The 19,406-nt window shown below is 38.6% G+C and overlaps 2 protein-coding genes and 1 pseudogene across 2 annotated transcripts; all 3 read left to right on the top strand.

The window, feature by feature from the left end:
* Positions 1-5,262: 5,262 nt before the first annotated feature.
* LOC149212553 (toll/interleukin-1 receptor-like protein) lies at positions 5,263-5,814 on the top strand. The gene has a single exon (XM_089388720.1). The coding sequence runs from the start codon at positions 5,263-5,265 to the stop codon at positions 5,812-5,814; it is 552 nt and encodes a 183-aa protein (XP_089244846.1).
* A 29-nt stretch (positions 5,815-5,843) lies between these two features.
* Positions 5,844-11,648, top strand: LOC149212552 (uncharacterized). The gene is made up of 3 exons (XM_089391876.1): positions 5,844-7,015; positions 7,113-7,427; positions 7,586-11,648. Exons 1-3 carry the CDS (start codon positions 5,951-5,953, stop codon positions 11,633-11,635), a joined length of 5,430 nt encoding a protein of 1,809 aa, XP_089248002.1. The 5' UTR covers positions 5,844-5,950; the 3' UTR covers positions 11,636-11,648.
* An 898-nt stretch (positions 11,649-12,546) lies between these two features.
* On the top strand, positions 12,547-19,202 carry LOC149212551 (uncharacterized; annotated as a pseudogene).
* The last annotated feature ends 204 nt before the right edge of the window (positions 19,203-19,406 follow it).

Here is a 19,406-nt window from a genome sequence, read left to right as displayed (position 1 = left end):
TTCTAGAGGTATACTTTGGTAATGATTTGTACTTCCTCCTATGGGATAGTTGTTGGATCTTTGTTTCCCCATTCCTTTACTAGGGATTTCATGTCAATGTTTTGTAGTTCCATTTTCTCAGAGTTCTCTAGATTAGGAAACTCTTGGGTATCATCCTTCATTTCTAGCTCTTCCTGGTAATCCTTCCCAATCTATTGTCCATGTGTAGCTTTTATTTGTTTGGGTTATTATTGACTTATTTTCCCACTCTTTACCATATTCTCCACTTGTTATCTCATTTTCTTTGAGCTGCTAGAGGATTGTGAACCGACTGTTTCCCGTTCCATTTTTAGAAGCTAAATCCCCCTATCCCTTTTTAGTTATCTACCTTTCATTGACGATCATGGTAAACCCATCTTGATTCGAGGATAAACTTGCTTGCACATTTTCCTGAACTTGGTTTGCTAGGCATTCTTAGAGCAAATGGTCATATTAATCAAGGGGTGCAGGGGATTTTCTCATAATCTATTGGTGGTTCCCACCTTTTTCTTCACTACTTAGCTAAATGCTACCTGGGAGGGGTTTGATATATCTAGGTAAGCACAAAGGCGAGCATAAGAAGTGTATTGACCTTGCTATGTGGTATCCAAAATCACAAGAAAATGCCGGATAACATTGCCAATGCTTTTAAGGATGTCAGGATCGCAAAAGTACTGAGGGAGTGAATAATTGGAGCCAGATAGAAGTCTTCTCTATCAAGTTTAAATCTCTAAACCCATGGCTTGATGAATAAACCAACCGAATTCATGAAATATGGTCCTCCCTGGAATATGGAATCTCTATCTTCTGTATTATTGAATATGGTCATGAAGAAACCCTTGGAATCCAAATTGAAGTCTAGATCCCCTTTGAGTGTCAATTGTTTTTGGATCTAGATGAGCAAGGTTTATTACAAGGGCTCGAGACCTACAAATTTACATATTGTAGCATGCTCTCACATATATTTGTTAGAAATAATGAATTACTCCCATATGCATGCAAAAGATGACGAGTTGAGGTGAGTTGAGTTGAGTTGAGTCAAGTCTAATTTAGAGTGAGTTTGCATGAACATGTTAGCAAGAGTTGAGTCAAATCTAGTTAGAGTTTTCATGATTCCATATTTAGTAAGTGTGGTCCTTATATACCCATGGCTTGGTCATTGTGAGATATATGAGGTCAAAAGAGCCAAAAGCCACATCTATGTGAATGTGTACATGTCATTGCCACATCTCTGTGAATATGTACATGTGAGAAACATTTAATAAATAAAAGTTTATTTTGTGTGTGTATTTGTGTGTTATCCTCGTGGACCTTTTCATCAATGTTCAACTTTTGCCCCTCTTTTCTATAAGGATTTCTAGAAGGAGTGTTTTAGTTGTACGAGGAAGACATGAACCATTGCCTTTTAGATTGTTCATTACTAGAGTAACGAATGAAGGCATTGCAACATGGTTACCTATCCGATAAGATAAATTTGCCTCTAGTTGCGATTGGGATTTATGAGTTGAGAAATTGTTGGATTTGCATAGGCATATTGATTAGCTTTTCAAACAATGACTTTTCTGTAGGAGGAAACATCTCCAAATAGGGGTGCCATTAAAAATAAAGGAATATAAGTCCAATAAAAACCCAAAAAAGAAAAATTACAGAACCCCTATTTGAATTCCTATTAATTTTTAATAGTTGATTATATTGTTTGATTAAGATTTTTTTAATTTCTATTATTTTTTAATAATTAGTTGATTGAGATTTTTGTAATTCTTATCCTATGAAATAATAATAGGAATAATAAGTTTATGTTAGATTTTAAGCTTCTGTGGTAGTTTTTTGGAGTAGCATGATCCGGATTATCCACAGTATTGTGTTCATTTCGTCGACGTTTCAAACCCCAAAGGGGGTCCATCATCAAGACAAAATTTGATAGAATATGAATGATAGTTCCTTGAGAGAAGAATCTTTCGACCAGAGTATAAATAAACCTAGATCTTGATAAATTTTTATAAAGAAGCCGACCCTTATATATATATATATATATATATATATATATATATATATGAATTCTTTTTTATTTTTATTTTTATTTCAATTTATTATAATAATTTTAGTTTAATTATTTTAATTCGGATTATTCTAGCCTTAATTATTCTGAAAGAAAAGCCCTTGACTCATACCCTTTGAAACCAACTTGGTGGAAAAGATTTGTTGATGACACAAACTTAAAATGGACTCATGGCAAGGCTGAACTAGAGAAGTTTTTCAAGCATCTTAACTCTATATCTTTCGAAATCAAGTTTACTATGGAGCTTGAAGAGAACGGTAAAATCCCCTTTATAGATGTAATGATCAGTAGAAAAGAGGATGGTACTTTGGGACACCAGGTCTATAGAAAGAAAACTCATACTGATAGCTATCTTCATTCTGACTCATACCATCATCCATCCCAAAAATCGGGCGTCTTAAACACTCTAGCTGTTAGGGCTCTCAGGATTTCTAACCTTGATCACCTAAATGAAGAAATTGAACACTTAACCTCTATCTTCAAAAACCTAGGATACAAAGAGTTGAGTATTAAAAAAGCTATAAAAAGAGCTCAAGATAAGGTCCTCTCTAAGCATCGTCCTGAAAACAAGAAAGAAAATTGTGGAAAAGTTTCCCTTCCATTGCAAAATTTTTAAAGAAGAATAACATAAACACTCAATTTACAACATGTGGAACAATAAGGCAAATGATGAGGTCAGTAAAGGATAACATCAATCGTCAACAACTCAAGGGTGTGTACAGGGTTGATTCCTTTTGTGGCAAGAGTTATATTGGGGAAACAAGACGGTCTCTAAAAATAAGACTTAAAGAGCACAGAGTTGACATAAAGAATGAGAGATCCTGTACATCAGCCCTTGAGGAACACTCATCCAAAACCAAACATCATGTGTGTTTGGAAGACGCTAAAATAATTGCAAGAGAGGACAATTATCAAAAAAGAAAAATCAGAGAGGCCATCGAAATTATGAAATTTCCTCATAACCTCAAAAGGGACAATGGGAGTGAGATTAGTGGAAATTGGCTTCCCGTGATTAGACAAATAATAAATTCATTAATTTAATCTTAATTAAATTAATTCTAATTAAAAATAAATTAAAATTAGTCAATTAATTAAACTAAAAATTAATTAATAATAACCAAAATTAACATGTGATAAAAGAAAATTATAAAAATTAAAAATTAATTAACTAATTGATTAACTAATCAAAATAATTAAAATAATTTACTTATTTATCAATTAGACAACTAGGGTAAAATAGATAAATAAATAAATAAACAATAAAAAATAATTAAAATTAAATTAATTAATTAATCAATTAAATTTATATTAATTAATTTTATTAGATACTTAGCATTAATTAACTAAAATAAAAATAAAAACAATAGAAAGAATAATAAATTAAGTAAATTCATTAATTAATTAATTAAACTAATTTATGAATTAAGTATATCAATTAGAATATTTTTAGATTCTTAAATTAAATAAAATTAAAGGAAAATAATTAAATCAATAAAACTAACCTAATCTCTATTATACATGTAATTTAGTAATTTAGTAATAAATAAAAATAAAATTAATTTTAATAAAATAAAATAAAAATAATTATAAAAATAATAAAAATTTCATTACATGATATAAAAATAAAACTTACAATTAAGTAAAACAATTGGAATAATTAAAGCTAGAATAATCCAAATTAAAATAATTAAACTAAAATTATTATAATAAAATGAAAAAAAAATAAAAAATAAAAAAATTCATATATATATATATACAAGGGTCTGCTTCTTTATAAAAAATTATCAAGATCTAGGTTTATTTATACTCTGGTTGAAAGATTCTTCACTCAAGGAACTATCATTCATATTCTATCAAATTTAGTCGTGATGATAGACCCCCTTTGGGGTTTGAAACGTGGAGGAAATGAACACATCACTGTAAATAATCCCTATCATGCTTCTCCAATAATAAGTTTAATTTGAATATAAAAAATTTGAATTTAAAACTTATCCAAAATATATCCCACAAACCCTATAAATATAATTATAATTTTTTTTCTAAAATTTTGGTGTTTAGAATAAATTTACAAATTTTCGCATCACTGTTCTAACAACCTGTTATCGAGGGAGATAGACGTATATGTACGCGTTATTACCCTCACCATTGATATACCATTCATTAAACAGTCAACGGCCCATAGAAAAAAATGTTCACGTGGTCTTTCCAATCAAGTGTCCCGCGTTTTACATTACAGTGTTACTGTGGTAGTGACCACTGACAGCAAGAAAAGAGTGCAGAACGCGTGCCGACTATAGTTCCACCATCGTCCATTCAGAAGCCGAGATTACACCCAGTGACGGACAAGATGCTCAAACAGCGGTATTCACCCCCTCAAAAAAGAAAAAGCAATTGAATGGACAGTAGGTTTATTGGCCAGTCAATTTTCCACTTCGCCTCTCCAGTCAAGTTCCCACGCGCTTTACTTTTAAATTGGTAGTGACATCCATGAATTGTGCGGCCCCAAGCTTGTCCCTTTGCGTATCGGTTTATACACGCAACATGACACAGTGAAAAGTAAATTGTAGAGAATGCATGCGCGGCATAATTCCACCACCGTCCCGTCTATTCGGAAGCAATTGAATTCAAAATATGCAAAACATATTAGTCTTTATTAAAATATTTTTATATATAGCTAATTGAATTTATCTTAAAGATGCTTGTTATACTCTCACCTAAAATTTAATTCCAACCAATCAAATAATGAACTTTATTATTACTATAATTTGATGATAGTCTTTTGATAATGACCGTTCGTTTGTTTAGGGATTTAAAAGTATGTTAAAAACAAAAGAAATAGAAAAGTCTATACATACGGGGTTAGCATCTCTGTGGAAGGATAAATGGCCCATACAGGCACTAGAAGTCGTTGACGGTCAGCATATAGTTTGAATAACGTGTCCGAGAATTTAGTGGTCGATATGGGACTTGGTTCTTTAATTATAAAGAATAAAAAAGGAGAAAACCCGCACATAGTTCAGTGGTACGGTTAATGTGTGTGCATATATAAGGATACCACTGCACACCCATCCTCACAACAATCTCAGTGCGCTTCTGAAACCATAACTTATTTCCTCCCCTGCAAATTGCGTTCATAGCATCGACAAACATTACCTACCATTTTTACTTGTGTTTTCTAGTTTGCAATGGCTGCGTCGTCTTCCATCGTTGCCTCTGCCTCCATCGCTCCTCATCCCAGCAACAATCAGTGGTACGAAGTGTTTATAAGCCACAGAGGTCCTGATACGAAGAAAACCTTCGCCAGGTCTCTCTACCTTCGCCTTCTCGAAAACGGAGTGAGGGCCTTTCTGGATGAGAAGGAGATGCAACAAGGATACGATATTCCTTCTCAAATAAAACACGCTATCAGCAACGCCTCTGTCCACGTCGCCATCTTGTCTGCCAACTACGCTGAATCAACTTGGTGCCTAGATGAGCTCGTACAAATGTTGCAGACAGGGGCTCCTACCATTCCTGTCTTTTACGGTGTCCCGCCCAGTAAGGTTCGGTGGACGCTCGGTAAAAACTCGAAATATGCTCAAGACCTACAAAAACTGGCAGGGAAGAAAACTTCTGACCCTCAAACACAGGAAGAGAAGCCGCGTTATGACTCCAGCATCATTGAAAATTGGAGAAACGCACTTTCTCGGGTCGCAGACCTCAGCGGTTTTGAGCTGAAGGCGTGCAATATTGGGTGAGAACTCAACCTTCCATCGCTTTCGATATGGTAGTATTTTATGTTCAATAAGTAGAAATAGACGTTGGTTTCTCACAATTCTATTTATGTTCTTCTGAATTACTAGCAAGGAGGTGGAGGTGGAGCGGCTGGAATATATGGTGGTTAAACGTCTGCTGGAGATACTGAAACAGCAAAAGCTAGATTTGCACGTTGCCACAATTCCAACAGGTTTGGAGGAGAAACTGAGAGATTTTGAAGATAAAGTGGGATTGCAGCAACAGCAGAGTGGGAGATCTCAGATGTTGGGGATCTGGGGTTTAGGTGGCATAGGAAAGACTACATTGGCTAAACAATTTTACAATAGGAAAAAATCTGATTTTCATAAATCGTGCTTTCTGCATGACGTCAAAGATAATGGGGCTAAAGAGATGCAGAGAGAACTTCTTAAAAGCTTGACCTCAAAAGATGAGCCAGTAGAGAGTGTTCATATAGGTACAGAGATGCTCAAAAAGCCTCTCAAATCATGTAACGCCTTAGTTATATTAGATGATGTAGATGATGTGAATCAAGTAGATGCACTTTTGCCAGTTGAAATCCGCGATCTCCACCCGCATAGCTTAATATTGATCACATCCAGAGACCAGGGCATTCTGATAAGCTCAAAAGTTGAAAAGTCATCCATTTATAGGTTAGAAGGTCTTAACGCAGAACATTCTCGTGTTCTCTTCTGCTCCTACGCCTTCAGCCAGCCGCGACCAAGGCCAAGATTTGAAGCTTTAGTAGATCGGTTCTTGGAAGCTTGTAATGGATTGCCCCTCTCTTTAAAAGTATTTGGGGCACTACTTTATGGAAGAGACCGATCTGAGTGGGAAGATGAATTGGGGAGTCTCGAAGACATACTTCCGAAAGAGATCCATAAAAGGTTTGAACTATGTTATAATAAACTTAATTTTCAGGAAAAACAAATATTCTTAGACATAGCATGCTACTTCATAGGAACAGAGAAAGAGAGGGCCATAGGAATATGGAACAGCTCAGGCTGGAGAGGAAGGAAGGGTTTTCAAACTCTACAAAATAAATGTTTAGTAGCAGTGGACAGTTCCAACATTATACGTATGCATGACCACGTTAGGGATTTGAGAATAGAATTTGCTGAGTCTTCGGCTCCGCGTCGACTTTGGCGTAGGACTAAGAACGTCGTTGGTAATTTGTTAGATTCTGTAAGTGTTCAGTTATTCAGTCCTTTATAAATTATGACTTTTGGATCGATTATTGAATGAACATGTAATAACGATTGTTCTTTTTAACAATGGATAGGAAATAAGGTCTGTGCCTGTGCGGGGAATTCGGATGGTTCACGGTGAACATGATGAAGATAATGTTTTTGGCGTTGATGCTACTGATATAGCTGATCTGGAAAGGATTTTCAGGAATTTGAAAATTCTTGATACTGAAAATGATCTCTTGGAATGCATTTTGAGGAAGGTGGAGTTACCAAATCTCTTGTGGCTCACATGGACAGAGTGTCCCCACTCGACCCTGCCTTCCTGGGTTGGTGTGAAGAATTTAAAGTATCTAGATGTGTCCGACAGCGAATTAAACACACTGTGGGAAAGGGAAGGCGAATTACAGGTAAATAGGAATTTGTTGTGTCAACATTGTATATTTAGTCGCTATTAAGATTGCACCACAACGTATCGAATGAATTAGAAAGGTTATGTAGAAGAAAATCAAGATACACATAAATATCTTTGTTGTGTTTGAACTACGTGAACATTTCGTTTTCGCAGGAACCCCTCGAGTTGGAGCTGTTGGGGGCAAACCGTTGCTTGAATCTGAAGAACATACGGGGCTTGGCACAGTGTACAAGGCTTCGAATCCTATGTGTCGAAGGATGCTCCCAGTTAGAAGAGCTGCCGGGTATGGAAGCATTGCTATGTCTGGAGGAGCTATGGGCAGGCGAATGTGTGCAACTGAAGAACATACGGGGGCTGGAGCATGCGACAAAGCTTCAAAAGCTAAATGTCCAGGAGTGCTCCCAGTTACAAGAGCTGCCGGGTATGGAAGCATTGCTATGTCTGAAGGAGCTATGGGCAGGCGGATGTGTGCAGCTGAAGAACATCCGGGGCTTGGAGCGTTGTACAGGACTTCGAATCCTCAGTTTCAGTGACTGCTCTGAGCTAAAGGAGCTTCCATGTATGGCAGCACTGGTATGTTTGGAAGAGCTATGGGCAGGGGGATGTGTGCAGCTGAAGAGAATCAGGGGGCTGGAGCATGCGACAAGGCTTCAAAAGCTAAGTGTCCGAGGGTGCTCCCAGTTACAAGAGCTGCCGGGTATGGAAGCATTGCTATGTCTGGAGGAGCTACGGGCAGGCGGATGTGTGCAGCTGAAGAACATCCCGGGCTTGGCACGTTGTACAGGACTTCGAATCCTCAGTATCTTTGGCTGCTCTGAGCTAAAGGAGCTGCCATGTATGGCAGCATTGGTATGTTTGGAAGAGCTATGGGCAGGGGGATGTGTGCAGCTGAAGAGAATCAGGGGGCTGGAGCATGCGACAAGGCTTCAAAAGCTAAGTGTCCAAGGGTGCTCCCAGTTACAAGAGCTGCGGGGTATGGAAGCATTGCTATGTCTGGAGGAGCTACGGGCAGGCGGATGTGTGCAGCTGAAGAACATACAGGGATTGGCACAGTGTACAAGGCTTCGAATCCTATCTGTCTCACGATGCTCCCAGTTAGAAGAGCTGCCGGGTATGGAAGCATTGTTATGTCTGGAGAAGCTATGGGCAAAGGATTGTGTGATGCTGAAGAGAATCAGAGGGCTGGAACATGCGACAAAGCTTCAAAAGCTAAGTGTCGAAGGGTGCTCCCAGTTAGAAGAGCTGCCGGGTATGGAAGCATTGCTATGTCTGGAGGAGCTATGGGCAAAGGATTGTGTGATGCTGAAGAGAATCAGAGGGCTGGAACATGCGACAAAGCTTCAAAAGCTAAGTGTCGGAGGGTGCTCACAGTTAGAAGAGCTGCCGGGTATGGAAGCATTGCTATGTCTGGAGGAGCTATGGGCAAAGGATTGTGTGATGCTGAAGAGAATCAGAGGGCTGGAGCATGCGACAAAGCTTCAAAAGCTAAGTGTCGAAGGGTGCAACCAGTTAGAAGAGCTGCCGGGTATGGAAGCATTGCTATGTCTGGAGGCGCTATGGGCAGGCGGATGTGTGCAGCTGAAGAACATACTGGGCTTGGCACGGTGTACAAGACTTCGAATCCTCAGTATCTTTGGCTGCTCTGAGCTAGAGGAGCTGCCAAGTATGGCAGCATTGGTATGTTTGGAAGTGCTATGCGCCAATAATTGTGTGCAGCTGAAGAGAATCAGGGGGCTGGAGCATGCGACAAAGCTTCAAAAGCTAAGTGTCCAAGGGTGCTCCCAGTTACAAGAGCTGCGGGGTATGGAAGCATTGCTATGTCTGGAGGAGCTACGGGCAGGCGGATGTGTGCAGCTGAAGAACATACAGGGATTGGCACAGTGTACAAGGCTTCGAATCCTCAGTATCTTTGGCTGCTCTGAGCTAGAGGAGCTGCCAAGTATGGCAGCATTGGTATGTTTGGAAGTGCTATGCGCCAATAATTGTGTGCAGCTGAAGAGAATCAGGGGGCTGGAGCATGCGACAAAGCTTCAAAAGCTAAGTGTCCAAGGGTGCTCCCAGTTACAAGAGCTGCGGGGTATGGAAGCATTGCTATGTCTGGAGGAGCTACGGGCAGGCGGATGTGTGCAGCTGAAGAACATACAGGGATTGGCACAGTGTACAAGGCTTCGAATCCTATCTGTCTCACGATGCTCCCAGTTAGAAGAGCTGCCGGGTATGGAAGCATTGCTATGTCTGGAGGAGCTATGGGCAAAGGATTGTGTGATGCTGAAGAGAATCAGAGGGCTGGAACATGCGACAAAGCTTCAAAAGCTAAGTGTCGAAGGGTGCTCCCAGTTAGAAGAGCTGCCGGGTATGGAAGCATTGCTATGTCTGGAGGAGCTATGGGCAAAGGATTGTGTGATGCTGAAGAGAATCAGAGGGCTGGAGCATGCGACAAAGCTTCAAAAGCTAAGTGTCGAAGGGTGCAACCAGTTAGAAGAGCTGCCGGGTATGGAAGCATTGCTATGTCTGGAGGCGCTATGGGCAGGCGGATGTGTGCAGCTGAAGAACATACTGGGCTTGGCACGGTGTACAAGACTTCGAATCCTCAGTATCTTTGGCTGCTCTGAGCTAGAGGAGCTGCCAAGTATGGCAGCATTGGTATGTTTGGAAGTGCTATGCGCCAATAATTGTGTGCAGCTGAAGAGAATCAGGGGGCTGGAGCATGCGACAAAGCTTCAAAAGCTAATTGTCCAGGGGTGCTCCCAGTTACAAGAGCTGCCGGGTATGGAAGCATTGCTATGTTTGGAGGAGCTATGGGCAAGCGGATGTGTGCAGCTCAAGAGAATCAAGGGGCTGGAGCATGCGACAAAGCTTCAAAAGCTAAGTGTCGAAGGGTGCAACCAGTTAGAAGAGCTGCCGGGTATGGAAGCATTGCTATGTCTGGAGGCGCTATGGGCAGGCGGATGTGTGCAGCTGAAGAACATACTGGGCTTGGCACGGTGTACAAGACTTCGAATCCTCAGTATCTTTGGCTGCTCTGAGCTAGAGGAGCTGCCAAGTATGGCAGCATTGGTATGTTTGGAAGTGCTATGCGCCAATAATTGTGTGCAGCTGAAGAGAATCAGGGGGCTGGAGCATGCGACAAAGCTTCAAAAGCTAAGTGTCCAAGGGTGCTCCCAGTTACAAGAGCTGCGGGGTATGGAAGCATTGCTATGTCTGGAGGAGCTAGGGGCAGGCGGATGTGTGCAGCTGAAGAACATACAGGGATTGGCACAGTGTACAAGGCTTCGAATCCTATCTGTCTCACGATGCTCCCAGTTAGAAGAGCTGCCGGGTATGGAAGCATTGTTATGTCTGGAGAAGCTATGGGCAAAGGATTGTGTGATGCTGAAGAGAATCAGAGGGCTGGAACATGCGACAAAGCTTCAAAAGCTAAGTGTCGAAGGGTGCTCCCAGTTAGAAGAGCTGCCGGGTATGGAAGCATTGCTATGTCTGGAGGAGCTATGGGCAAAGGATTGTGTGATGCTGAAGAGAATCAGAGGGCTGGAACATGCGACAAAGCTTCAAAAGCTAAGTGTCGAAGGGTGCTCCCAGTTAGAAGAGCTGCCGGGTATGGAAGCATTGCTATGTCTGGAGGAGCTATGGGCAAAGGATTGTGTGATGCTGAAGAGAATCAGAGGGCTGGAGCATGCGACAAAGCTTCAAAAGCTAAGTGTCGAAGGGTGCAACCAGTTAGAAGAGCTGCCGGGTATGGAAGCATTGCTATGTCTGGAGGAGCTATGGGCAGGCGGATGTGTGCAGCTGAAGAGAATCAGGGGGCTGGAGCATGCGACAAAGCTTCAAAAGCTAAGTGTCGAAGGGTGCAACCAGTTAGAAGAGCTGCCGGGTATGGAAGCATTGCTATGTCTGGAGGCGCTATGGGCAGGCGGATGTGTGCAGCTGAAGAACATACTGGGCTTGGCACGGTGTACAAGACTTCGAATCCTCAGTATCTTTGGCTGCTCTGAGCTAGAGGAGCTGCCAAGTATGGCAGCATTGGTATGTTTGGAAGTGCTATGCGCCAATGATTGTGTGCAACTGAAGAGAATCAGGGGGCTGGAGCATGCGACAAAGCTTCAAAAGCTAATTGTCCAGGGGTGCTCCCAGTTACAAGAGCTGCGGGTATGGAAGCATTGCTATGTCTGGAGGAGCTATGGGCAGGCGGATGTGTGCAGCTGAAGAGAATCAGCGGGCTGGAGCATGCGACAAAGCTTCAAAAGCTAATTGTCCAGGGGTGCTCCCAGTTACAAGAGCTGCGGGGTATGGAAGCATTGCTATGTCTGGAGGAGCTATGGGCATGCGGATGTGTGCAGCTGAAGAACATACGGGGCTTGGCACGGTGTACAAGACTTCGAATCCTCAGTATCTTTGGTTGCTCTGAGCTAGAGGAGCTGCCAAGTATGGCAGCATTGGTATGTTTGGAAGTGCTACGCGCCAGTAATTGTGTGCAGCTGAAGAGAATCAGGGGGCTGGAGCATGCCACAAAGCTTCAAAAGCTAAGTGTCCAAGGGTGCTCCCAGTTACAAGAGCTGCGGGGTATGGAAGCATTGCTATGTCTGGAGGAGCTATTCGCAGGCGGATGTGTGCAGCTGAAGAACTTACGGGGCTTGGCACGGTGTACAAGACTTCGAATCCTCGGTATCTTTGACTGCTCTGAGCTAGAGGAGCTGCCAAGTATGGCAGCATTGGTATGTTTGGAAGTCCTAGATGCAACCGATTGTGTGAAGCTGAAGAGAATCAGGGGGCTGGAGCATGCCACAAAGCTTCAAGAGCTAAGGGTCGCAGGGTGCTCTCAGTTACAAGAGCTGCCAAGTATGGCAGCATTGGTATGTTTGGAAGTCCTAGATGCAACCAATTGTGTGAAGGTGAAGAGAATCAGGGGGCTGGAGCATGCGACAAAGCTTCAAGAGCTAAGAGTCGAAGGGTGCTCCCAGTTACAAGAGCTGCCGGGTATGGAAGCATTGGTATGTTTGAAAGTGCTATGCGCCAATAATTGTGTGCAGCTGAAGAACATACGGGCGCTGCAGCAGCGACAAAGCTTCACACGGTAAAGTGTCGAAGGGTGCTCCCAGTTATAAGAGCTGCCGGGTATGGAAGCATTGCTATGTCTGGAGGAGCTATGGGCAGGCGGATGTGTGCAGCTGGAGAACATACGGGGATTGGCGCGATGTACAATACTTCGAATCCTCGGCATCGTTGGCTGCTCTGAGCTAGAGGAGCTGCCATGTATGGAAGCATTGGTATGTTTGGAAGTGCTATGCGCCAATGATTGTGTGCCACTGAAGAACATACGGGGGCTGGAGCATGCGACAAAGCTTCAAAGGCTAAGTGTCCAAGGGTGCTCCCAGTTACAAGAGCTGCGGGGTATGGAAGCATTGCTATGTCTGGAGGAGCTATGGGCAGGCGGATGTGTGCAGCTGAAGAACATACGGGGCTTGGCACGGTGTACAAGACTTCGAATCCTCAGTATCTTTGGCTGCTCTGAGCTAGAGGAGCTGCCAAGTACGGCAGCATTGGTATGTTTGGAAGTGCTATGCGCCAATAATTGTGTGCAGCTGAAGAGAATCAGGGGGCTGGAGCATGCGACAAAGCTTCAAAAGCTAATTGTCCAGGGGTGCTCCCAGTTACAAGAGCTGCCGGGTATGGAAGCATTGCTATGTATGGAGGAGCTATGGGCAAGCGGATGTGTGCAGCTCAAGAGAATCAGGGGGCTGGAGCATGCGACAAAGCTTCAAAAGCTAAGCGTGCGACGGTGCTCGAGAAGCTAGATATATCTAAATGTCACAGATTACAGTGTCCGGTGTGGGAGTAGTGGACCAGGCGGCGTGGACAATTGAAGGAAAGGCAAAGCAAGATAGGAAATTTGGCAATGAGAGGGTTCATTCCAAAGGGTGGGTTAGTATGTGGCAACTGGTATGGGTTCGCATTAATGTGTTTTAGTCTTAAGCAATGAGGTATCCAGGATATGTTTGGTAAATATTTATATTATAATCATTATTAAATGTTAATGGTAATAATTTTTCTTTTCATTTTGTTGTTTTAATTAAATTAATTATTAATAAGATTTTTTAATTCTATATTTTCAGGGAATAGCGATTTGATTTCAATTGGCCCATATTGTATCCGAACAATTGGTGAAGAATAACAAAATAAAAGAGTAAATGAAATAATCAAATTTATTAAAAAGTTTTTTTGGTTTTTTTTTAACTATAATATAATATAATATGTTATAATAATAATTTTTTTTTTTTTTTTTTTTTTTTTAAATAAAAAAATTTATTATAGGTAAAAAGAAATATTTAAATCTGTAAGAATTAATTTATTTTATTTTAGGTAAAATGGTTATTTTTTCTTGTTTATATACCAATCTTTTCCAATAATATAATGAGTTATAATGTTTTGATAATTATTATAATTATGATTGATTCATGGAATTTAAAAACAAGTTAAAAGTTAATTTTGTAATTTTATTTAAAAAATATTAACAAAAATCTTTCAAGTTTGTAATTTTTGATGATTTAGAAAATTAAGAAGTTAAATATTGTCAAACATATTTTGAAATAAAATTATGAAATTTAAGTGTATATAAAACATTTTAAAAGAAATTTAAATAAAACATTTTGGAAAAATATAAAATAAGATTTATTTAAAAAAAATAAAATTTTAAAATTTATTATATAAAAAATAAACATTATTTTAATTTAGTTTTTATTTAATAATATTTTTTTTTTTTGAGTTTAGACTTGTGTGATCCATATTAATTATAATAACATTTTTCAGTTAAAATCACATAGGAGATAATATGATCCATATTAATTATAACAACATGTTTTCAGTAAAAATCACATAGGAGATAATCTCTTCTATGTGTATCAAACCAACCAGTGTGATTCATCTTCAGGACAAGATGATGAATTAGATCTAGGCAATGAAATAAATAGATGAAGAGAGCAACTAACTAGCCATTAGAAAATAACAACTAGTTTGACTAACTATTTATCTATTTATTCATTTATTATATATATATATATATATATATATATGGAATTCTAATTTTTATTACATATAATATTATAACTTAATTTGATTTTATTTATTATATAAATAAAAAATTAATTTAATATTAATTATTAATAAAAATTCTTTTTGATTTTGGGTAAAAATAATAAATAAATAAATAAAAATTAGTTAAGCTAGCTGTTATTTTCTAACGGCTAGTTAGTTGCTCCCTTCATCTATTTATTTCATTGCCTAGATCTGATTCATCATCTTGTCGTGAAGATGAACCACACTAGTTAGTTCGAAACAGGTCCACTAGATTATCTCCTATGTGATTTTTACCTAAAGATGTTGTTATAATATATATTTATTTATTTTATAATATACATTTTTTAAAATAATAATAAAATCTTTTTGATATTAAATAACATTTTAAAAAATAATTATCATGATTTCCAATTAATACATTATTTTCAACAAATATCATTATCATCATAATTTTCCTTGCATAATAAAATAGATAAAAATTCATGTTTAATTGAAATACACAACTATTGTCTTTTAGATAGAATAGATAAAAATAATAAAGTTTGAATGGGTTCAACCAATGAGCTACAATGTTGCACTTAGGATTCTAGGTAGAGAAGGAATCCTAGAGTGTGACTAAGGAGTGATTGTTAGAAACCTTGAACAATATTGAGAGGGAGAAGGGTGAACCAATATTGTGTCTTATGACCAATTTTACCAATTTTTCACCTTTCTTATCACAAACCTCAATTCATCTATTCATTTGTAGTTCATTAGCAACATAGTATATGAGTAGATGTAAATATGAACGAGTAAACCACATGAGGGGTTACTACATAAGTAAGTAACCATGAACCATACGCAATAAGATCAATAAACATGAACATAAGATCAACAACACATCAAGGCACAATCAAACATCACCAGATGTAAGGTAGAATGCAGAAGGGTAAAAACCATCGGTGAAAAATAGTCTTCATCATCGTCTCTTCTATTATCATATTAATTTTACATCTCATTCACTGGCCACCACTAGTGTGCAAGCCACAAGTTTCCAATCATACAAGCCACTATTCGCTTTAAACAACAACTTGTATGAACTTTGCAAACCACCACTTGCAGGAAGCCACCACTCCCTCGTCTTTGCAAGGCACCACCTATTGGAAGCTATTACTTCCAATAAATCTCACCCAACTAGCACTAGACTCCCAAGTTCTTGAGCCACTACTTGAAGGATGTCATTACACCCCAAATATGAAAGCCACCACTTGATCACTAAAATCCCCAACCTTCAACACATCTCATGGACCTCATTTCAAAGTATTTCACACGGGGCCCATATACTCAAATCAACAAAACAATGAACCTCTTTTCATCAATTTTCAAATTGGATCCATAATAACAATCTGCACATATAACAATCTCTCTACTACAACCAATTTGTTGATATATCAAACTTTGGATATATGCCCTCCAATACAATCTTAGCCACAATCAATACATCATCTCAACACAGTCAACACCATACATATAATTCTACAATCCACATCAATCCTCCAACATATATATTCTCAACATAACTCAATCATTAGTATAACAAATCTAAATACAAAAACTTAGTCATGTATCAACAAAGTGACTATACAAGATATGAATACAATGCTACAACCATATGAAATAAAACATGATTTGCTTAGTTGTAAACTCCTACATACACCATGTTAGCAGTACAAGTGTGTTGTAAAAAATATGCTAATATCCAATCTCCAATATAATGGAATCTTCTCCATCAAATGTCTTCATAAACCTACATCAAACATTTGTTGAAGCATGCACACGAAAAATCTGCAATAAAACTTATCACCTCCAACAATCTGCTATAGTTGTGTCTCTCCTCTCACCATTGGTTCTCAAATCTCTCCAATGACTAATTCTCATAAAGGAACCAACCAAATTTCACAAATTTTTCTCCTATAGTAATTTTTTGGAGTGATTAAACATTCAAAGAAATGGAGAGCTAACCATGTATGTTCATAAATTATAAATTTGGTATGGTTCATAGAGCTTTCCTCCTTAACTCAGTGCACCACCATTTTCATTGAATGAGAGATATTTTCCAACTTAACTAATCACCTTCTTCAATAAATAAGAGACTTTTTCAAGTTTAATCAATCATTTTGTTAAATAAATGAGAAGATATATTTTCAAATTTAATTAATCACATTCTTCAATAAATGAGATTTTTTTTCAAGTTTAATAAATCACCTTCTTCGAAAAATGAGGGAGATATTTTCAAACTTAATCAATCATCTTCTTTAATAAATGAGATAATTTTTCAAGTTTTTCTTTTATTTATATATTTTTTCTTTTATTTATTTGTTTTTTTATTGACATCAATTCAAACATAATTGACTGCACAATTGACTCCTTAGATAAACATCTTAGGTTCACATCAATGCCAACACCATGTGGCCAATAGGGATTCCATATTATAGCAATGCCTTGTGATGCTCCTTGAAAAATGTGGACTAAATAATCACAGTGTATCCAAACATGCTTTACAAGTTTATTGAGAGACTCAAAAGAGAATTTGGTTTCTTGAATCATCATGATATCTGGTTGTTCTTGTACATTTTATTTTTTCTGAGTTGTTGGAGCCCAAATGCAACTTTGGGTTAATTTTGGAAATTTAATGTAAATGTAATTGTAAAATCTAAATGTAAATGTGAAGAAATGTGAAATGAAATGCAAAACAAGAATGCAAATGTGAAATGATATGAAATGTAAATGAGATGAAAATGAAATGCACATGCAATGAAATGTAAAATTCATGAAAGGTACATTTCATTGGAGGGAAATATGGTTGGGAGATATTTTGATTAAAGTAATAAAATATTCCTTCTAGGGTTAGGGGTGTTTTGAGGAGAACCTAAGGATTCGAGAGAGGGTTTGTGTTGGTCTCTCGTTGGATTTTGTAGTGAGTGTTGCATAGTGTTTTTGGTGGCTGTGTAGGGAACGTATGAAGGAAATGAAACGTCCTTGCTACCATGGTAGGGAGGCCTACAACTTGTGTAATTTATGGTTATGTAATGTGAAAATAATTCGGGTTCCTCAGTTATGTTGTTGTTTGCAACAATTTTCTAGGTGTGTTCAACACGTGTATCTATTTCAACAGTTTTTTTTCCAATCCTGTGATATTTGCAACAATGTGGTTTTATTTACATAAATTTTCTATGCACTGTGATAACTTGGGGAGTATTTTGTTATATAGTTTTATGTTGCAATTTTAATGTTACAAGTACAACAACTTCCTTATCTGAAGTGTAATCCACTAGTTTAGTATTTTGACCAGTTTATACATTTGCAACAATTTTATGCCATGTATTTATTTGCAACAACTGCGTGAAATGTAATATGATGGGTTAAAGTTGCTACTAATGTATTTGTTGTAGTTGGGTTTTTATGTCAAATTTCTAGTTTCCTGGTTTAAAGCACAACAAAGTTAGGATTCTTTTCTAGTTTTTTTTGTGTGTAGATTTAAGTTGTTGTGAGTCCTAGTAGTTGTGTTTTTGTACTGTCGAATTTTGTTTATTACAGTGGTTTGGACTGTGTTTCTGCCACTGTCGGTGCACGACACTTTTGCTGCATGGCATTGTCAATGCACGATACTATTAGTGTGTGGTATTATGAGTGCGTGGCACTGTCGGTGCATGGTATTGTTGATGCACAACAATTCTATTGCACAGTGACAATAATAGCGGTGGAAACAATATTGGTGACACCACTATCTGTGTTTCCGCCACTGGTAGGGTAGAATTGCCTAGGGTTTTGCGATTATGTCGGTCTCCATGTGTCGAATTAGCTTGTTCTTTTCATTTCAATGTTCTCTTCTTTTTGGCACCCCCGACCAAGAGGGCATGCCAACAATGTGCACAAATTGGGAGAAGCCTACTACCCATATCTAGTTGAGTGGTAGTAGCGATAGAGAGAAGCCTATGTGGAAGCACTGAGGGAGGCTATGGGCCTGGCCAACCTACAATTTCAAGAGGAACGCTAGTTTCTCGGTTGTAAAGTGTGCAACGAATTATGCGAGGGGAGCTACAACCCAATCTATAATATGCAACACCAAAATGGGATCTCGGACACATATATGGGCAATCTTCTTTAATACCCCCACCAAGTGATGTTAATTGGTGTATCAACCCCTAAATTTTCCATTCAAATAAAATAAGACCAAGGTCATGGGACTTGTATTCCAATTTTAATGGTGGACAAATATTATAGTGGGCATCACTTATGGTTTATTAATGGCTATGGAAATTAGCAAAGGCATTGGAAAATGAAAAGAGGTAATAAATGATATTTAATTAAGGAAATAAAGGAGAATAGGAGAAAAGGAAGGTGAAGAGACACTAATATGCATGTATGGAAGCATTGCTCCCAGTTACAAGAGTTGTCGGGTATGGAAGCATTGGTATGTTTGGAAGAGCTATATGCAACGAGATGTGTGCAGTTGAAGAGAATCAAGGGGCTGGAGCATGTGACAAATCTTCAAAAGCTAATTGTCACAAGGTGCTCCCAGTTACAAGAGCTGCCGGGTATGGAAGCATTGTAATTTCTGGAGGAGCTATGGGTAAAAGGATGTGTGCAGCTGAAGAGAATCAGGGGGCTAGAGCATGCGACAAAGCTTCAAATGTTAATTGTCACAAGATGCTCCTAGTTACAAGAGCTGCTAGGTATGGAAGCATTGTTATGTTTGGAGGAGCTATGGGCAGGGAGATGTGTGCAGCTCAAGAGAATCAGGGGGATGGAGCATGCAACAAAGCTTCAAAAGCTAAGTTTCGAAGGGTACTCCCAGTTACAAGAGTTGCTGGGTATGGAAGCATTACTATGTTTGGAGGAGCTATGGACAAAACGATGTGTG

This window comes from Pinus tabuliformis, chromosome 1_1 (genome assembly GCF_031772625.1).
Source record: "Pinus tabuliformis cultivar Carrire ecotype Pingquan chromosome 1_1, CPIR1, whole genome shotgun sequence".
NCBI classification, from domain to species: domain Eukaryota; kingdom Viridiplantae; phylum Streptophyta; class Pinopsida; order Pinales; family Pinaceae; genus Pinus; species Pinus tabuliformis.
Note: the sequence above shows the minus strand (reverse complement) of the source record. Positions and strands in the feature narration are given on the sequence as shown.

Bases quoted from the DNA above. Each gene is read 5' to 3' on its own strand.
- LOC149212552 (XM_089391876.1), top strand. From the start codon at position 5,951: ATGGTGGTTAAACGTCTGCTGGAGATACTGAAACAGCAAAAGCTAGAT. The intron at 7,016-7,112 runs GTAAGTGTTCAG...AACAATGGATAG, and splicing joins TTGGTAATTTGTTAGATTCT to GAAATAAGGTCTGTGCCTGT. The intron at 7,428-7,585 runs GTAAATAGGAAT...TCGTTTTCGCAG, and splicing joins AAAGGGAAGGCGAATTACAG to GAACCCCTCGAGTTGGAGCT.
- LOC149212553 (XM_089388720.1), top strand. From the start codon at position 5,263: ATGGCTGCGTCGTCTTCCATCGTTGCCTCTGCCTCCATCGCTCCTCAT.